The following is a 17,299-nucleotide window of genomic DNA, read 5'->3' on the forward strand; positions in this document are numbered from 1 at the left end:
TGTGATCGGCGGGATCACCCTTTCCTCTTTAAATAAGGGGCTTGTGGTCTGTATAAATCATGAAGGCATGCCCATAAACATACTGATGGAACTTCCGTACAGTAAATACTCAACCTGCGCATAATTTTGCTTGGCATCTGCTAGCAGATGGGAAGCTAAAGGCTATGGGCCGCTCGGAGCCATTGGGCATCCAGTGCGGTAGGACCACTCCGACACGATATGGTCAGGCGTCGCATGTGAGGAGTATCAGCTTCAACAGGTCAAAGTGTGTCAGTAATTCATTTGATGATGGGCGCTACTTAGCCTCCTGGTAGAGCTTATGGCATGAGGGGCCCCATTCCCATCACTGCCCTTTCTTTACGAGCTGGTGGCACGGGCTGAGCAACGTGACCATTCTGGGTATAACTTTTCCGTAGTAGTTGACCAGTCCAAGAAAGGAGTGGAGCTCCATCGGGTCACAAGGGACGGAGGCCTGTCGGATTGCCCACACCTTGTCCTCCACTGGGTGGAGGCCCCGGATGTCCACCAAGTAAATGACCACAGGTTCATGAAAAACACATTTCGGAGGTGGACGCTGGCCTGTTCAAACCTCTCGGACTTTGGCAAGATTCTCCATGTGTTCCTTTTCAAGGTGCCTGTAATTAGGACGTCATTGAGGACGTCATGTTTTCCATGACCCGCTGGAAAATGATGCAGGCTAACGAAATCCCAAACAAAATCAGGTATCTCGTATAGCCCCTATGGGTGTTTAATCATTACAAATTTTTTAACACCCTATGGGTGTTAATTATTACGAGGGAGCAAAAACACCAGGGTTGAGCATTCTTATCCACACTGATCATGGCCATCACTCCCTTTATGGTACAAGGCCCTCAGTGATGACTCCCAGGAACTTTCGGCCCCCGCTGGTACGTATGGCGTAAGTGCTGCCAGTCCAACCACAGGTGGCATAGCCAATCGCAGTCCAGCAAGTTGAGTCTGTCGCCACAGACCACCACCAATGGGAAGCACGCTGATAGGTCCCCGTACACTACGGGCACATGGGCAGTGCCCTCAATGGCCAAGGGCTCCCTGTTGTAAGTGGCCAATCTGGCTTCCGTGTCCCGAAGTTCCAGCGTCTGGAGGCCGGTCCAGATTGCAGAGAACATCTGATGGTTGATCACCAAAACCACCGCGGTCCCCAGTGTCAAGTTCCTGTTATCTGTAGCATGAACCGGGTGTGTGCAGTCCTGGTGCCCACAACATAGGGCAGCGGCAGGGAAGTATCCTCTGCTTCTGGGTCGTTGAAGGGGAGAGGGTTGGTGACTGGTCTGTTTCCCCAAATGATCTACAGGAGCCTCACTCATGGTCGCGGCGCCCTGCTCAATTTCGGTGGCTGTCATCCTGAAATGTTGGGCCGGGGGAACTCTGCAGTCGCTCCGTGGTGAGTCACAGTGACGTCTGCGGAACCGGCGGTGGGTTCTTCCTCGCAAAACTCCCGGCTGATCACTTCCAGTTCCTGTCAACGGCCGATAATGAAAACCACTGGGCCCTGGAGTTCTCGGAGGCCATGGTCAGCACTCTCCCTGGAGAGTGCAATCGCTACTGCTCTCTTGGGTCAGGGGAATCTCCATCAGTATTTTTTGTTGCGTCTCTCAGCCCGGTAGCCCACAGACAAAACAGTCCCGCAAATTCGGCCAAGGCAGCCCCAAATTCGCAGGGGGCGGCAAGCATCCGCAGGCGTGCCAAAAACTCCCCGTTCTTTTCAGTCCGTCCGCACCATGGTTGGGAGCTGTGGGTTTAAGTGCCTTTTGATCAAGTCGTCCAGAGTTGCAAACGGCAGCATGTCCGTACTATATGGGTAGGCAAAGCTTTTGATTAAAGCATAGCTTGGACCAGCAACGGCGATTAGCAGTATGACACTCTGTCTTTCATGGCCCATGATTGCATTTGTCCAAAAATACTGTTGTTCCCGCACAACATATTGGTTCCAGCTTACCAATGAGCACCACCGCTCTGCCTGGGTGGAGACCTCTCCAGGCCTAAATGAAGCTGGTCGGTGACAGAAAATTCAGTGGCTGCAGCAGCTCCACTTTATCCTGATCGCCAGTGCGAAAGCTGATGGTAAGGACTTCATACGACAACAAGTCGGCAGGATACAACTAGGTTTATTTACTCTATTCACAAATAGTACAATTACAGTACTCCTCACCCTGCAACGTCACCCTCCCCGAACTGCTACCAGGTCAGTGTTTATATCCTGTGAGGTTCCACCCCCTCCCCCTGGCCCTGAGGGGGTCGAAACACCCTATTTATCTCCACAGATGTGCCAGGCCTACTGTTATCCATTTCAATATTTCTAGCAGAACTCCCCTCAGTTCTCTTTTAGCCTCGATTATGCATTGAATTGGCCCAGGGTCTCCAGGAATTGAAGATCAAACTCCAGGACACAGCTGTGTTTGACCCTGGAGAAAATCATCGGGACATTAAAAATAATATATATTTTTTTTCATTTTCTGTGAACATTTCTCTGTACTAGATTCAAAAATGTAGGGGGGGGGCAGCTGTTTGGCTGACAGTCAAGTATAGTCAAATTGGTTAATAAGTATTCTGGTGTGGGGCTGAAACACAAACTCAGTGAAGGTAATTCTACCTTTGGGCAAAGTCCGACAATAAGATCAAAAATAACTTCCCTTTCACTCAGTGTAATGAGGAATGAGTGAGCAGCAAGGACTGGGTCACTCTCCCCACTCTGTATGCTTGATTGCACTGCAACCTCTGCTGCAGCAGGGGGCCATGATGTGGAGATGCCGGCGTTGGACTGGGGTGAGCACAGTACGAAGTCTTACAATATCAGGTTAAAGTCCAACAGGTTTGTTTCGATGTGACTAGCTTTCGGAGTGACATCGAAACAAACCTGTTGGACTTTAACCTGGTGTTGTAAGACTTCGTACTGTGCAGCAGGGGGCAACACAGAGCAGCTGCCGGCCACTCGGCCGGCGCTTTTTGCCAGTGTCAAACATGGCGGCCGGGTTGCGTGTTGCCTGCTGCCGAGCAGCCGGTTTTTCCCTTGTCGTCAGCCTCCCTTAAGATCGCGGAAGAACCGGGCGGCCAGAGCCCGAAGCGAGCCTCGGGCGCGACATCCCTGAAGCGGAGCCATGACTGACGTGATCGAGATCACCTCGGATGATGATGATTCTGACTCGGACGTTGAGATTATCGGGGAGACGATGGCGGCCCCGGGCTCCAACCCCGCGGCTCTCCGGGTCTGCCGCCACCAGCACACCTGCTTAGCTTGGGCTCGTTACCAGCGGATCAAGAAGCTGCTGTACTCTCACCGGGTGGGTGCGCGCAGCATTTATAATTCAAAAGGAGGGTTTGAATATAAACAGGAAGTAGCTGAGTGTGTGTGACCGTTGTGATGGGCGGAGAGCGGGCGCCATGTTTGATGCTGGCAGTCGTGGCCTTTAGATGAAAATAAAGTTGCCAACTCTCCAGGTTTGGCCTGGAGTCTCCAGGAATCAAAGATGAATTTGCAGAACACCGCTGAAAATAGTATGGACATTTTTAAAACCGGGGGGGGGGGGGGGGGGGAGAGAGAAAAGCTGTCTGACAGTCAGGCATCATCTAATTGGGTAATACCTATTTTTTACTTTCCAGTTGGCATTAGAGAAAGCAGTGGAGAACTGTAGACTCCCCAAGCTCTTGGGTAATTCAAAAAAAGGGCAAGACTTGAACATATTCCCTTTGTTTACAGAGAATGGTTCCATGTATATGAACATCTGTCGCTTCTAGCAAGCATAAAGCATTACAAACTCGACTAATTCTCTTGTATTGGATGGTCTGATGTTTAGTGTCACTATTAGACCACTCAGGATTGTTCAGCAAGTGCTCAGCAATCACTGAATTGGGATGTTATGAGCGCAGGCTGCTTGAGTATGCACAGTACTTTGCCTATTACGAAAACCGAAGGAACATGCTGTTTGATTTGATTAGCCAATCGTACCTGGGTACCCAGCACTGAAATCAGCCATGACATTGCTCATTTGTGTGGGAGGCAGAATATTATTTTTGGAATGACAGCAGTGGAAAATACCACTCACGTAGTGATTGCATAGTAGTAGCATGAAACAGCTTGTTGTACCTGTTCAAATGTAATGTTTTGCCTTTCCAAGGTAATTTACGGTAGAATGGGCTCTTTTCAGGTTAAAAAATGATGACCGTTGGCCCATTTGTGAGTTTGCTGGATACATAGGGAACAATGACCCAATCAGGATAGACATTGTTCCACAGGATAGTTTGAGATCTGTTTCAAGCTTTCAAGATGAGAAAATGGTTAAGGTCCCATTTAAAGAATTGTTGAAGCCAGTCTTATAGCGTGTGGAGCTATACGAATCCGAACACATATATTGACTCGTGAAAGGAGGGTTGCACTAGACAATAGTGGAGAACATATTAGCGGATTCCTCAACTGGCACATTGAAGAAACTGCTCCATCTCAAAAGTGAATTTGAATGCAGGATGGAGAGTATTAAGGTGTTAAGGAAATCCTTACACATAGCTGCAAGTTCAAAGAGCTGCATGTTCAAAGATTACCAAATTATCATCCATATATTGGAAATATGGACAGGATAGGGACTCCTTCCATTAAAAATGTATTTCACGTGGAAATCAATGAAAATGTTAGTGAGTGCTGGACTTCGACTGTATCCATTAAGGCTGTGAGTTACTAATTTCAGTGAATACAGATTAAGAAATAGGCTGTTCATCTATATTGTCATGATATAAAGATGCTGCACAGATGTCAATGGCATCTTTTGTAAATAAGCTCACAATGTTGAATTAGCACATAGTCAAGGGGTTACTATCAATATATTGGTCGCAGATAGTCTTCAGAAGGTGCAGATGGAAAATGTACGATGAACTAGAACACAATGACATGAAATAGGAGCAGGGAGTAGACCATCTGGCCTTTCAGGCCCGTTCCACCATTCAGTTCAAACATGGCTAATATTGGGCTTCAGGTCCACTTTCCCAACCATCCCTCATATCCCTTGATTCACTGAGAGATCAAAAATCTGTCTATCCCACTCTTAAATGTATTCAACAATGGAGCATCCACAATCCTATGGGGCAAAGAATTCCGAAGATTTGTTACCCTTTGAGTGAAGTAATTTCTTCTCACCCGAGTCCTATGTTACACCCAAAGTGAATACATTCACACTTTCCCACATTATACTCCATCTGCCATTGAGTTGCCCACTCACTTAACCTGTCCCTATCACTTTGCAGCCTCTCTGTGTCCTTCACAGCTTACCTTTCCACATAACTAAAGCACCATAATCAAACCATTTTTTTCAACTTTACTTGGACCAAAGCAAGATTGGGTCATCCACATGGAGTGATAGCAGAAGCTGAACTATCATGGAAAAAGCTTTTAAAATTATGTAAAACAACTTTGGTTCGACAATCTAACAAGTAATCTTATGGTGATGTTTAACAACACTCCACAAATTAAAAATGGTTTTTTTCGGGGCTTGATCCATTCATTGTTAAGGAATTGTCATGCAGATCACCATCAAAACGCAGATACACCTGACTGAATAATGTGTCGCTTTTTAAGGGATTTCTGATGCGAGAACAGAAAAAGGGGAAGTTCTTGCAACAGTTCTTAACTGATTTCAATTTCTGGCTCTGGAAGATATACAGACTCTCTATCAAATTCACAAGGAGGCCTTGTGGTGCAGTGTGTTACCTTTCTACCTCTGAGCTAGAAGCTCCAGGTTTGATTCCCACTCCCAAGGATTGATGGCCGCCCAAAGTGCATTTATAATGTAGCCAAAAATCATCATCCTGTACATCTTCCAATATGCCTGTGGCAGGTGGTAACTGTGGGAGAGTCTCCTGGTTAGTCATGCCTGATGTGGAATAGCACCCCTCACGCTACAGTCTCTAGTGACAGGCTAGCGATCTGTTCCATGAAAAGCTAGCTACAGGAACAGAGATAAGCAGATGTGCTTTGTCTGCCTTGTGTCAGACGCAGAAAGAAAAGAAGATTAGCTACACTGTGTTAGCCTGTTAGTACAGAGTGTCTGTTGATTCTACTGTTACTGCCAATGAACATAATGTCTGTTGACTTCACTGAGTTGGCCAGTGATCAGACCGTGTATTGATTCCACTATGTCAGCTAATAAGTTGGAAATGGGCAGGAATTGCAACTGGACTTGCAGCATACAGCATGTTGTGGAGCAAATAAAATCTATTTACAGATCTATTTAAAACATTTAACTGTGTGAGTTGAGAAGACTTAGATCCTTAAATCCTCTCAATAGCAGCAGTACTCTGCCGATACAGCTACCTCTTAATATGCAAGGTAAACTACAAAATGTATAGAAGTTAACGAGTTGCAGACCAATTGAACAGAACTCATGATTGAAACTACAGCAACATCTCACAATAAACCAAGCTGGGTTAACCAGCAAATGTAGTGAGTAGAGAATAATGGCAACCAAATTGTGTGTAAAAAGTCAATCCTCGTGAATTACAGCAGTGTGCTTCGCGAGTGGGAAATTAACCAATCATCTGTATTCTGGCTGCAAAGAGTGTTGCCAGTATATTGTTATGATCCCAGCTGATGTTATTACTGGACAGGTCAGACCTCAGAATGGAACCTGGCTTGATAGCTTGATAAATTTTAGTTTTGTTCAACCATGGAGGGTATTTACTGAACAGATTCACAGGAGTCTGCTGTTGACTTTATAACAAAAAGATAAAACATTTATTAAAAAAGAAACATTAACTCGATTACACGCAACAACAGAAAGATTGGAAAATTTCAACACAAACAACAAGCAAAAAATATGATTCAAATTCAACGCTATTCCTTTTATCCCAGCAATATTCTTACAGACCCAACAGCTCAGTGAAGAGGTACAACTATTTCCATACCAAGGGTAGAGCTGATTCAGTGGCAGAGAGGATTCTTTTCCAGGCGTCTGAACATTTACCAGAAGTCCTTTCACAGTTCCCTTGAGATCCAGAAAACAAATTCTAAATTCACTATTAGCTTAACATTAGAATAATACGTACGAGTTCCTTAAACTCATTTCTTTAGCAGTCTGGCATCATCTTCAGCTAGAGAGATTCTTAAGCTTTTCTGTCTTCGCTCTATAGTGTACCCATAACAACTGGAACTAAACTGCTTTTCTTGTCTCTCTGTCTCTGTGTGGGTCCTTTTTCTGATTCCCTGTTGCTTGGCAACAGCACAGTTTTTTTCTACCTTTTTGCATTTGTCTTAACTTCCCTAAACTACTAAACCCTTGGTAACCCATCTCTTCACTTCAGGGGTCATAAAACCTCATTAAAAATGCATGTATGCAAACAGTGCCTCAGGCTTGCAGGCTACATTTCGCAAAATTCTAAACTGAGACCAAACCCCGGTTTCATATTTTCTTAACACACAAATATATAAATTAAACTGAAAAGCTATATCCTGTTGCTAAAATAAAACTACAAATATAACTTCCTTAAAATGATATCATAGCTTATCATAGAATGTAGAGTGCTGAAGGAGACCATTCGGCCCATCGAGTCTGCCTTGGAAAGAGCACCCCACCCAAGCCCACACCTCCGCCCTATTCCCGTAACCCAGTAACCCCACTTAACCTTTTTGGACACTAAGGGCAATTTAGCGTAGCCAATCCATCTAACCTGCACATCTTTGGGCTGTGAGAGGAAACGGGAGCACCCGGAGGAAACCCACGCAGACACGGGGAGAACGTGCAGACTCCGCACAGACAGTGACCCAAGCCGGGAATCAAACCTAGGACCCTGGAGCTGTGAAGCAACTATGCTAACCACTATGCTAACGTGCTGGCCCAATTCCTTTGCATATCCCACAATATGCAACCATTTTCTTGTTTTACAAAAATAATTCCCATTTCTAAAACATGTTTTAAAGGTGCTGCAAAGGAGCATAACCAGACTAAAATTTATAGTGAACCAAATAAAGTGTCACTTGGCCAGAAAATCAAAGGTTGGGCAAAGAGATAAAACTGAAGTCTCAACAAAGAGATGAATTGGTTTGAGCAGAAATTCTAGAATTTTAAGACCCAGCAGCAGAAGGCATGGCTGCCAATGATGCAATAAAGGAAATGGGCCTCATCTGTCCCTATCTGTGGAACATAGAAAAATACAGCACAGAACAGGCCCTTCGGCCCACGATGTTGTGCCGAACCTTTGTCCTAGATTAATCATAGATTATCATTGAATTTACAGTGCAGAAGGAGGCCATTCGGCCCATTGAGTCTGCACCGGTTCTTGGAAAGAGCACCCTACCCATAGTCAACACCTCCACCCAACACTAAGGGCAATTTATCATGGCCAATCCACCTAACCTGCACATCTTTGGACTGTGGGAGGAAACCGGAGCACCCGGAGGAAACCCACGCAGACACAGGGAGGATGTGCAGTCTCCACACAGATAGTGACCCAAGCCGGAATCGAACCTGGGACCCTGGAGCTGTGAAACAATTGTGCTATCCACAATGCTACCATGCTGCCCTTCAGAACAAATTAATCTACACTATATCATTTTACCATAATCCATGTACCTATCCAATAGCTGCTTGAAGGTCCCTAATGTTTCCGACTCAACTACTTCCACAGGCAGTGCATTCCATGCCCCCACTACTCTCTGGGTAAAGAACCTACCTCTGACATCCCCCCCTATATCTTCCACCATTCACCTTAAATTTATGTCCCCTTGTAATGGTTTGTTCCACCCGGGGAAAAAGTCTCTGACTGTCTACTCTATCCATTCCCCTGATCATCTTATAAACCTCGATCAAGTCGCCCCTCATCCTTCTCCGTTCTAATGAGAAAAGGCCTAGCACCCTCAACCTTTCCTCGTAAGACCTACTCTCCATTCCAGGCAACATCCTGGTAAATCTCATTTGCACCTTTTCCAAAGCTTCCACGTCCTTCCTAAAATGAGGCGACCAGAACTGTACACAGTACTCCAAATGTGGCCTTACCAAAGTTTTGGACAGCTGCATCATCACCTCACGGCTCTTAAATTAAATCCCTCTGTTAATGAACGCTAGCACACCATAGGCCTTCTTTACAGCTCTATCCACTTGAGTGGCAACTTTCAAAGATGTATGAACATAGACCCCAAGATCTCTCTGCTCCTCCACATTGCCAAGAACTCTACCGTTAACCCTGTATTCCGCATTCATATGTGTCCTTCCAAAATGGACAACCTCACACTTTTCAGGGTTAAACTCCATCTGCCACTTCTCAGCCCAGCTCTGCATCCTATCTATGTCTCTTTGCAGCCGACAACAGCCCTCCTCACTATCCACAACTCCACCAATCTTCGTATCGTCTGCAGATTTACTGACCCACCCTTCAACTCCCTCATCCAAGTCATTAATGAAAATCACAAACAGCAGAGGACCCAGAACTGATCCCTGCAGTACGCCACTGGTAACTGGGATCCAGGCTGAATATTTGCCATCCACCACCACTCTCTGACTTCTATCGGTTAGCCGGTTAGTTCGTTATCCAACTGGCCAAATTTCCCACTATCCTTACTTTCTGCAGAAGTCTACCATGGGGAACCTTATCAAATGCCTTACTAAAATCCATGTACACATGCTTGGTCACCTCAAAGAATTCAATAAGACTTGTAAGGCAAGACCTACCCCTCACAAATCCGTGCTGACTATCCCTAATCAAGCAGTGTCTTTCCAGATGCTCAGAAATCCTATCCTTCAGTACCCTTTCAATGACTTTGCCTACCACCGAAGTAAGACTAACTGGCCTGTAATTCCCAGGGTTATCCCTATTCCCTTTTTTGAACAGGGGCACGACATTCGCCACTCTCCAATCCCCTGGTACCACCCCTGTTGACAGTGAGGACGAAAAGATCATTGCCAACGGCTCTGCAATTTCATCTCTTGCTTCCCATAGAATCCTTGGATATATCCCGTCAGGCCAGGGGGACTTGTCTATCCTCAAGTTTTTCAAAATGCCCAACACATCTTCCTTCCTAGCAAGTATTTCCTCGAGCTTACCGGTCTGTTTCACACTGTCCTCTCCAACAATATGGCCCCTCCCATTTGTAAATACAGAAGAAAAGTACTCGTTCAAGACCTCTCCTATCTCTTCAGACTCCATACACAATCTCCCTCTACTGTCCTTGATCGGACCTACCCTTGCTCTAGCCATTCTCATATTTCTCACATATGTGTAAAAGGCCTTGGGGTTTTCCTTGATCCAACCCGCCAAAGATTGTTCATGCCCTCTCTTAGCTCTCCTAATCCCTTTCTTCAGTTCCCTCCTGGCTACCTTGTATCCCTCCAACGCCCTGTCTGAACCTTGTTTCCTCAGCCTTACATAAGTCTCCTTTTTCCTCTTAACAAGACATTCAACCTCTCTTGTCAACCATGGTTCCCTCACTCGACCATCTCTTCCCTGCCTGACAGGGACATACATATCAAGGGCACGTAGTACCTGTTCCTTGAACAAGGTCTACATTTCACTTGTGTCCTTCCCTGACAGCCTATGTTCCCAACTTATGCACTTCAATTCTTGTCTGACAACATCGTATTTCCCCTTCCCCCAATTGTAAACCTTGCCATGTTGCACGCACCTATCCCTCTCCATTACTAAAGTGAAAGTCACAGAATTGTGGTCACTATCTCCAAAATGCTCCCCCACTAACAAATCTTTCACTTGCCCTGGTTCATTACCAAGTACTAAATCCAATATTGCCCCTCCTCTGGTCGGACAATCTACGTACTGTGTTAGAAAAGCTTCCTGGACACACTGCACAAACACCACCCCATCCAAACTATTTGATCTAACGAGTTTCCACTCAATGTTTGGGAAGTTAAAGTCACCCATGACTACTACCCTGTGACTTCTGCACCTTTCCAAAATCTGTTTCCCAATCTGTGCCTCCACATCTCTGCTACTATTGGGGGGCCTATAGAAAACCCCTAACAAGGTGACTGATCCTTTCCTATTTCTGACTTCAACCCATACTGCCTCAGTAGGGTGATACTCCTCAAACTGCCTTTCTGCAGCTGTTATACTATCTCTAATTAACAATGCCACCCCCCCCCCCCACCTCTTTTTACCACCCTCCCTAATCTTATTGAAACATCTATAACCAGGGACCTCCAACAACCATTTCTGCCCCTCTTCTATCCAAGTTTCCGTGATGGCCACCACATCGTAGTCCCAAGTACCGATCCATGCCTTAAGTTCACCCACCTTATTCCTGATGCTTCTTGCGTTGAAGTATACACACTTCAACCCATCTCCGTGCCTGCAAGTACTCTCCTTTGTCAGTGTTCCCTTCCCCACTGCCTCATTACACACTTTGGCGTCCTGAATATCGGCTACCTTAGTTGCTGGACTACAAATCCGGTTGCCATTCCCCTGCCAAATTAGTTTAAACCCTCCCGAAGAGTTCTAGAAAACCTCCCTCCCAGGATATTGGTGCCCCTCTGGTTCAGATGCAACCCGTCCTGCTTGTACAGGTCCCACCTTCCCCAGAATGCGCTCCAGTTATCCAAATACCTGAAGCCCTCCCTCCTACACCATTCCTGCAGCCACGTGTTCAGCTGCACTCTCTCCCTATTCCTGGCCTCGCTATCACGTGGCACCTGCAACAAACCAGAGATGACAACTCTGTCTGTCCTGGCTTTTAACTTCCAGCCTAACTCCCTAAACTCATTTATTACCTCCACACCCCTTTTCCTACCTACGTCGTTGGTACCAATGTGCACCAAGACTTCTGGCTGCTCACCTTCCCCCTTAAGGATCCTGAAGACACGATCCGAGACATCCCTGGCACCAGGGAGGCAACATACCTTCCGGGAGTCTCACTCGCGACCACAGAATCTCCTATCTATTCCCCTAACCATTGAATCTCCTACAACTATTGCTTTTCAATTTCCCCCCTTCCCTTATGAGCCCCAGAGCCAGACTCAGTGCCAGAGACCTGGCCACTAGGGCCTTCCCCCGGTAGGTCATCCCCCCCCCCAACAGCATCCAAAACGGTATACTTGTTTTGGAGGGGAACGGCCACGAGGGATCCCTGCACTGTCTGCCTGTTTGTTTGTTTTCCCCTGACTGTAACCCAGCTATTCTTGTCCTGTACCTTGGGTGTGGTTACCTCCCTGTACCTCTTCTCTATCACCCCCTCTGCCTCCCGGCTGATCCGAAGTTCATCCAGCTTCAGCTCCAGTTCCCTAACACGGTCTTTGAGGAGCTGGAGTTGGGTGCACTTCCCGCAGGTATAGTCAGCGGGGACACCGGTGGTATCCCTCACCACCCACATCCTACAGGAGGAGCATGCAACTGGCCTAGCCTCCATCCCCTCTTACCTTACAGAATATAGCTGCCCTGTGGACCAACTGGATCTCCGCCCTCCGACTCTGCTCCCAGTCAGCTGCACTCTCTGTAAACTCCTGGCTCTCTTCTCACTCTACGGAAATGTAGGAAACAAAATGAAAGCAGCACCTTACTCCCTCCTCACCTAACTCCCTCAGTCACCAAACTCTCACTATAGCACTCAAATGCACCAAATTCAGCACTCCCTCAGTCACCAAACTCTCACTATAGCACTCAAATGCACCAAATTCAGCACTCCCTCAGTCACCAAACTCTCACTATAGCACTCAAATGCACCAAATTCAGCACTCCCTCAGTCACCAAACTCTCACTATAGCACTCAAATGCACCAAATTCAGCACTCCCTCAGTCACCAAACTCTCACTATAGCACTCAAATGCACCAAATTCAACACTCCCTCAGTCACCAAACTCTCACTGTAGCACTCAAATGCACCAAATTCAGCACTCAGTGCAAACAAAGTCTGCACTGTATGGGGATCACTTTTATACTGTGAATCTAGCCTCTGAAAACTGGCCTAATCCAATTAACTAATTAACAAGCTCCAGCTGCAAGTGCCTCCAAGTAGAAGCTTTGTTTAAAGCTGATTGGAAAAAAAAATCACCTTCTAAACCAAACAGCAACTTTTAAGTTAATTAACTAAATAAAAGAAAGACTAGACTTTAGATAAGAATGAAGCCTTATACTCCCTCAGTCACCAAACTCTCACTATAGCACTCAAATGCACCAAATTCAGCACTCAGTGCAAACAAAGTCTGCACTGTAGGGGATCACTTTTATGCTGTGAATCTAGCCTCTGAAAACTGGCCTAATCCAATTAACTAATTAACAAGCTCCAGCTGCAAGTGCCTAGAAGTAGAAGCTTTGTTTAAAGCTGATTGAAAATTCACCTTCTTCTAAACCAAACAGCAACTTTTAAGTTAATTAACTAAATAAAAGAAAGACTAGACTTTAGATAAAAATGAAGCCTTATACTCCCTCAGTCACCAAACTCTCACTATAGCACTCAAATGCACCAAATTCAGCACTCAGTGCAAACGTCTACAGGCTTCCAAGAACTCTGCATTCTTCCAAACTCTAGACTTTAGTACATCATCTATTCCCTTCATCTCAACATTGGTGCACACGGCCCTAATCTTTGGAATACTTGCCCTGAATCTCTCCACCTCTCCTTCTTTAAGACATTCAAATAGTTGTTCAATCGTACAGAGTTTGAGTATTGCTGAATAAAGAGACATGCTATTGAAACTTTTTATCTTGTACTAATCAGGGGAGCTCGCAAGCAAATACCAACAGTAAAGGAAAGGACAATTTATGTTGCATGAGAAGAGAGTGCTGATTATTTGGCAAGTGGGTTCTGACTGGTAACGGCATTGCCATGGGAATTAATCAGGACACCGATCTGCCAAACATGACGTTCAAATTCAAACCAGGCAGATCAACTCTGGTTGGTCACAGTATTGCCATGGAGTAAGAACTAGGGAATGGCTAACCCCAAGATTTTATTTAATTGAAAAAGCCGCAATGTATCGACATGCTCCTTCTGCCTGCAAACCCCTTTGGCTGCTCACTGCAGGCAAAGTACAGACTGTACCCAACCAGCCCATGCTTGCAAAAGTCAAAACATAGTGTCTGACATTTGATGTGATTCTGACATTTGATGTGATTCCGTTATTGAACTACACTTGTAAACAATCCTGATTGTGCTAAGAATTACACTGAAAACCAATTTATGATCGTCAGTCGGACCCTCAGTTGTAGCTAATTTATGCATGCTAAACTCTATGTATATATTCACACACACATGGCCCTGTTTTTTGCAGGCAGAGCATTATTGCTTGGTAAATGCCAGTGTTGTAGCTGTACTGGAACAGCTTGGTGAAAGGTGCAGCTAGTTCTGGAACACAAGTTCATAAGACATAGGAGCAGAAGTAGGCCTTTCAATGAGATCTTGACTAATCTGATATGATAATCCTCAACTCCACCTTTGTGCCTTATTCCCATAACCCTTGATTCCTTTACTGATTAAAAATCTGTCTATCCCAGCCTTGAACATACTTAACATGTCGAAGGCGTCTACAGCCCTTTGCAGTAAAGAATTCCACAAATTCACTACCCTCAAGAGAAGAAACTCCCCCTCATCTCTGACTTAAAGGCCACCCTTTTATTCTGAGATTATGCTTTCTGGTCCGAGACTCTGATAGAATCATCACATAGCAGAAGGAGGCCATTCGGCCCATCAAGTCTGCATCAACCCTCCAAAAGAGCACCCTACCTAGCCGCTCTCCTCTACCCTATCCCTGTAATCCCTTTGGACACTAGGGGCAATTTAGCATGGCCATCCGCCTACCTGCATATTGTTGGACTGTGGGAGGAAACTAGAGCACTCAGAGGAAACCCACGCCAACACTGGGGAAACACGCAAACTCCACACAGTCACCCAGGTTCGAAACCGAACCCAGGTCCCTGGAGCCGTGCTAACCTCTGTGCCGCCCCTCTCCCAGATGGCTAAGCAACTTCTCTGAATCTACTCTGTCAAGCCCCCTGAGATTGTGCTCATTCCTCGAAACTCCAATGAGTGCCTGGAACTCGCTGCCGGGGGAGGTGGTGGAAGCAGGTACGATAACAACGTTTGAGAGGCATCTTGACAAATACATGCATATGATGGAAATAAAAGGAGATGGACCCAGGAAGTGCAGATGGTTTTAGTTTGGACAGGCATTATGATCGGCACAGGCTTCGAGGGCCGAAGGGCCTGTTCCTGTGCTGTACTGTTCTTTGTGTACAGGCCCAACCCACTTAACCTCTCCCCATAAGGAAATCCATACCTGGGATCAACTTTGGACTTCCTCCAATGTCAGTATATCTTTCCTCAGATAAGAGGACTAAAACTTCACAGTACTCACTAGTGGTCTAACTAGTGCCTTGTATGGTTTAAGCAAGACTTTCCTAATTCTACTTCATTCCTAATTCTACTCAATTCCCTTTGAACTCAAGGCCAACGTTCCATTTGAACCTGCATGCTAGCTTTTTGTGATTCATGCACGATGACCCCCAAATCTCACTGTCCTACAGGTTTGTCTAGTCTTTCTCCATTTAAATAATATTCAGTACATTGCTGGCATGTTGTCAGAGCCCATAGCTTTTACAGTATCCAGTGCCTTTCAGCCCTTTCTTGACATGTGGAGTAAATCAAATTGACTGAAGACTGGCAATACCAAGAACATTCAGTCTGCATGGAGGTATCGATTGAGCATAATGCCACAAAAAGGTAACACAAATACAAAATACTGCAGATGCTGGAAATCTGAAATAAAAACAGGAATTCTGAAAATATTCAGCGGGCCAGACAGCATCTGTGGAGAGAAACAGAGTTAACGTTTCAGGTTGATGACAACCCAAAATTGATGAAAAGCCATTAGCGACCTGAAATGTTAGCTCTGTTTCCACAAACGCTGCATGACCGGATGAGTATTTGCAGCCTTTTCTATCTATTCCTGCAAAAATGTTTCTTAACTCTAAAAGTAAGACACTTGATGTTTCTCTTCTTGTTTCAGGACAATATTGATTTGACAGCAGAAGAAAGTGAAGTGCACAGTCAAGTGAATAGTGCTGAAGAAGGGATGGGAAGTATGCAGGTCAATTCAAGAAACTGGAAACAAGCAGAGAAAAGCCCACAGGCTACTGTTTCCAGTAACTTGAGTCACATTGTATTCGATTCTGATGAAGATCTGCCAGATAGCAATGGGGTATGCCGGTTGCCTGGCTTACAGTCTGATTGGACAATGGGCAAGGATGAACCCGACCTCGAATCTCCACCTGTTTTGACAGTCGAAGTCACAACTGAGGAAAATCTGCTTGAACCCGTTTCCAATAAACGTACTGATGAAGACCCATTGCCAAAACTGGACTTCGTTGGTCTTAATGAAAGTCAAGATTTTCACATCACTGAAACAAAAGCAAACTTGCTTGTTGCGTCAAATCAAGTAAGTCACAATTCTGCTTGCAGTGTAGATTCAACTAGTGACACTTGTATAAATAGTGATGTGGAATCTTTGGAAACATTTTCACCAGATGAACCCATTCCGTATTCCTCACCAAGTAGTACTGGAGATCTTTTGGGAGATCACCTTAAAAGCAACTTTGAGGAATCAAATAATGACACAGTTGATGAACCTAAAGCTGATATTGAAGGTTTACCATTATTGATACCTCAGAACTGCGAACAGTTTGAACTGGATCATCCTATTCAGAACTCTCTGCCTGGCATAAGCATGCCATCGCTGGAAGCTTGGGAACAGCTGCAGAGTCATAATGAGAGACTTGAAAATGAAGTAAAGTGTTTTCCAACTGAAAACCAAGCACAGGACCCTATACTGCCATTAGATCAGTCTGGAAATCAAGTCCTGTCATCAGAGACGGAAGACCCTGTACGTGCTAATGAAGCTAAGGAAACAAGCCCAAATTGTTCAGTGGATAAAGAGCCATTGCAAAGTTTTCAATACCTTATTGGAGCACCAGTTCAACATCTGTTCATTAAGCGTCCTAGAAATGAAAAATGGCACAAGGTAAGTCCTTCCGACATATCTGGTCACAAAGAGGTAGAGGTTCAGGCAATTCTACAGGCCAGAATTTTCCAGCTCCATCTGCCGTGGGTAAGCCTGCCGCAACTGGGCTGGAAAATCCCATAATGCTTCGGGATGAACAATTGTTATATGTAGTGTTGTCTCTTTTGTCCCTTTATGGTCAGAAATAAGCATATGTTCTAATATAGATCTGTACATCAGGCCATCTCACCATAAACGGCAACCATTTAATGTCCCATTTCAATATTTAAATATTGTGCAAAGTTTCTTCATAAGATTCCTGTTTTGTTTTTTTAAATGGAACA

General features: G+C 45.3%; 1 protein-coding gene across 6 annotated transcripts in view; it reads left to right on the forward strand.

The window, feature by feature from the left end:
- simc1 (SUMO interacting motifs containing 1) overlaps nt 1–17,299 on the forward strand; it is a 160,346-nt gene that overhangs the window by 90,571 nt on the left and 52,476 nt on the right. For 3 of the 6 annotated variants that reach the window (XM_072512175.1, XM_072512174.1, XM_072512173.1), the window contains exon 4: nt 15,966–16,976. In XM_072512175.1, the coding sequence (XP_072368276.1) occupies nt 15,966–16,976 (1,011 nt within the window). Of the gene's footprint in view, nt 1–2,982; nt 3,321–15,965; nt 16,977–17,299 lie in introns of those variants that run through there. The other 3 variants (XM_072512171.1, XM_072512172.1, XM_072512176.1) reach the window with 2 other exon arrangements.

Source organism: Scyliorhinus torazame, chromosome 7 (assembly GCF_047496885.1).
Source record: "Scyliorhinus torazame isolate Kashiwa2021f chromosome 7, sScyTor2.1, whole genome shotgun sequence".
Taxonomy (NCBI): Eukaryota; Metazoa; Chordata; class Chondrichthyes; order Carcharhiniformes; family Scyliorhinidae; genus Scyliorhinus; species Scyliorhinus torazame.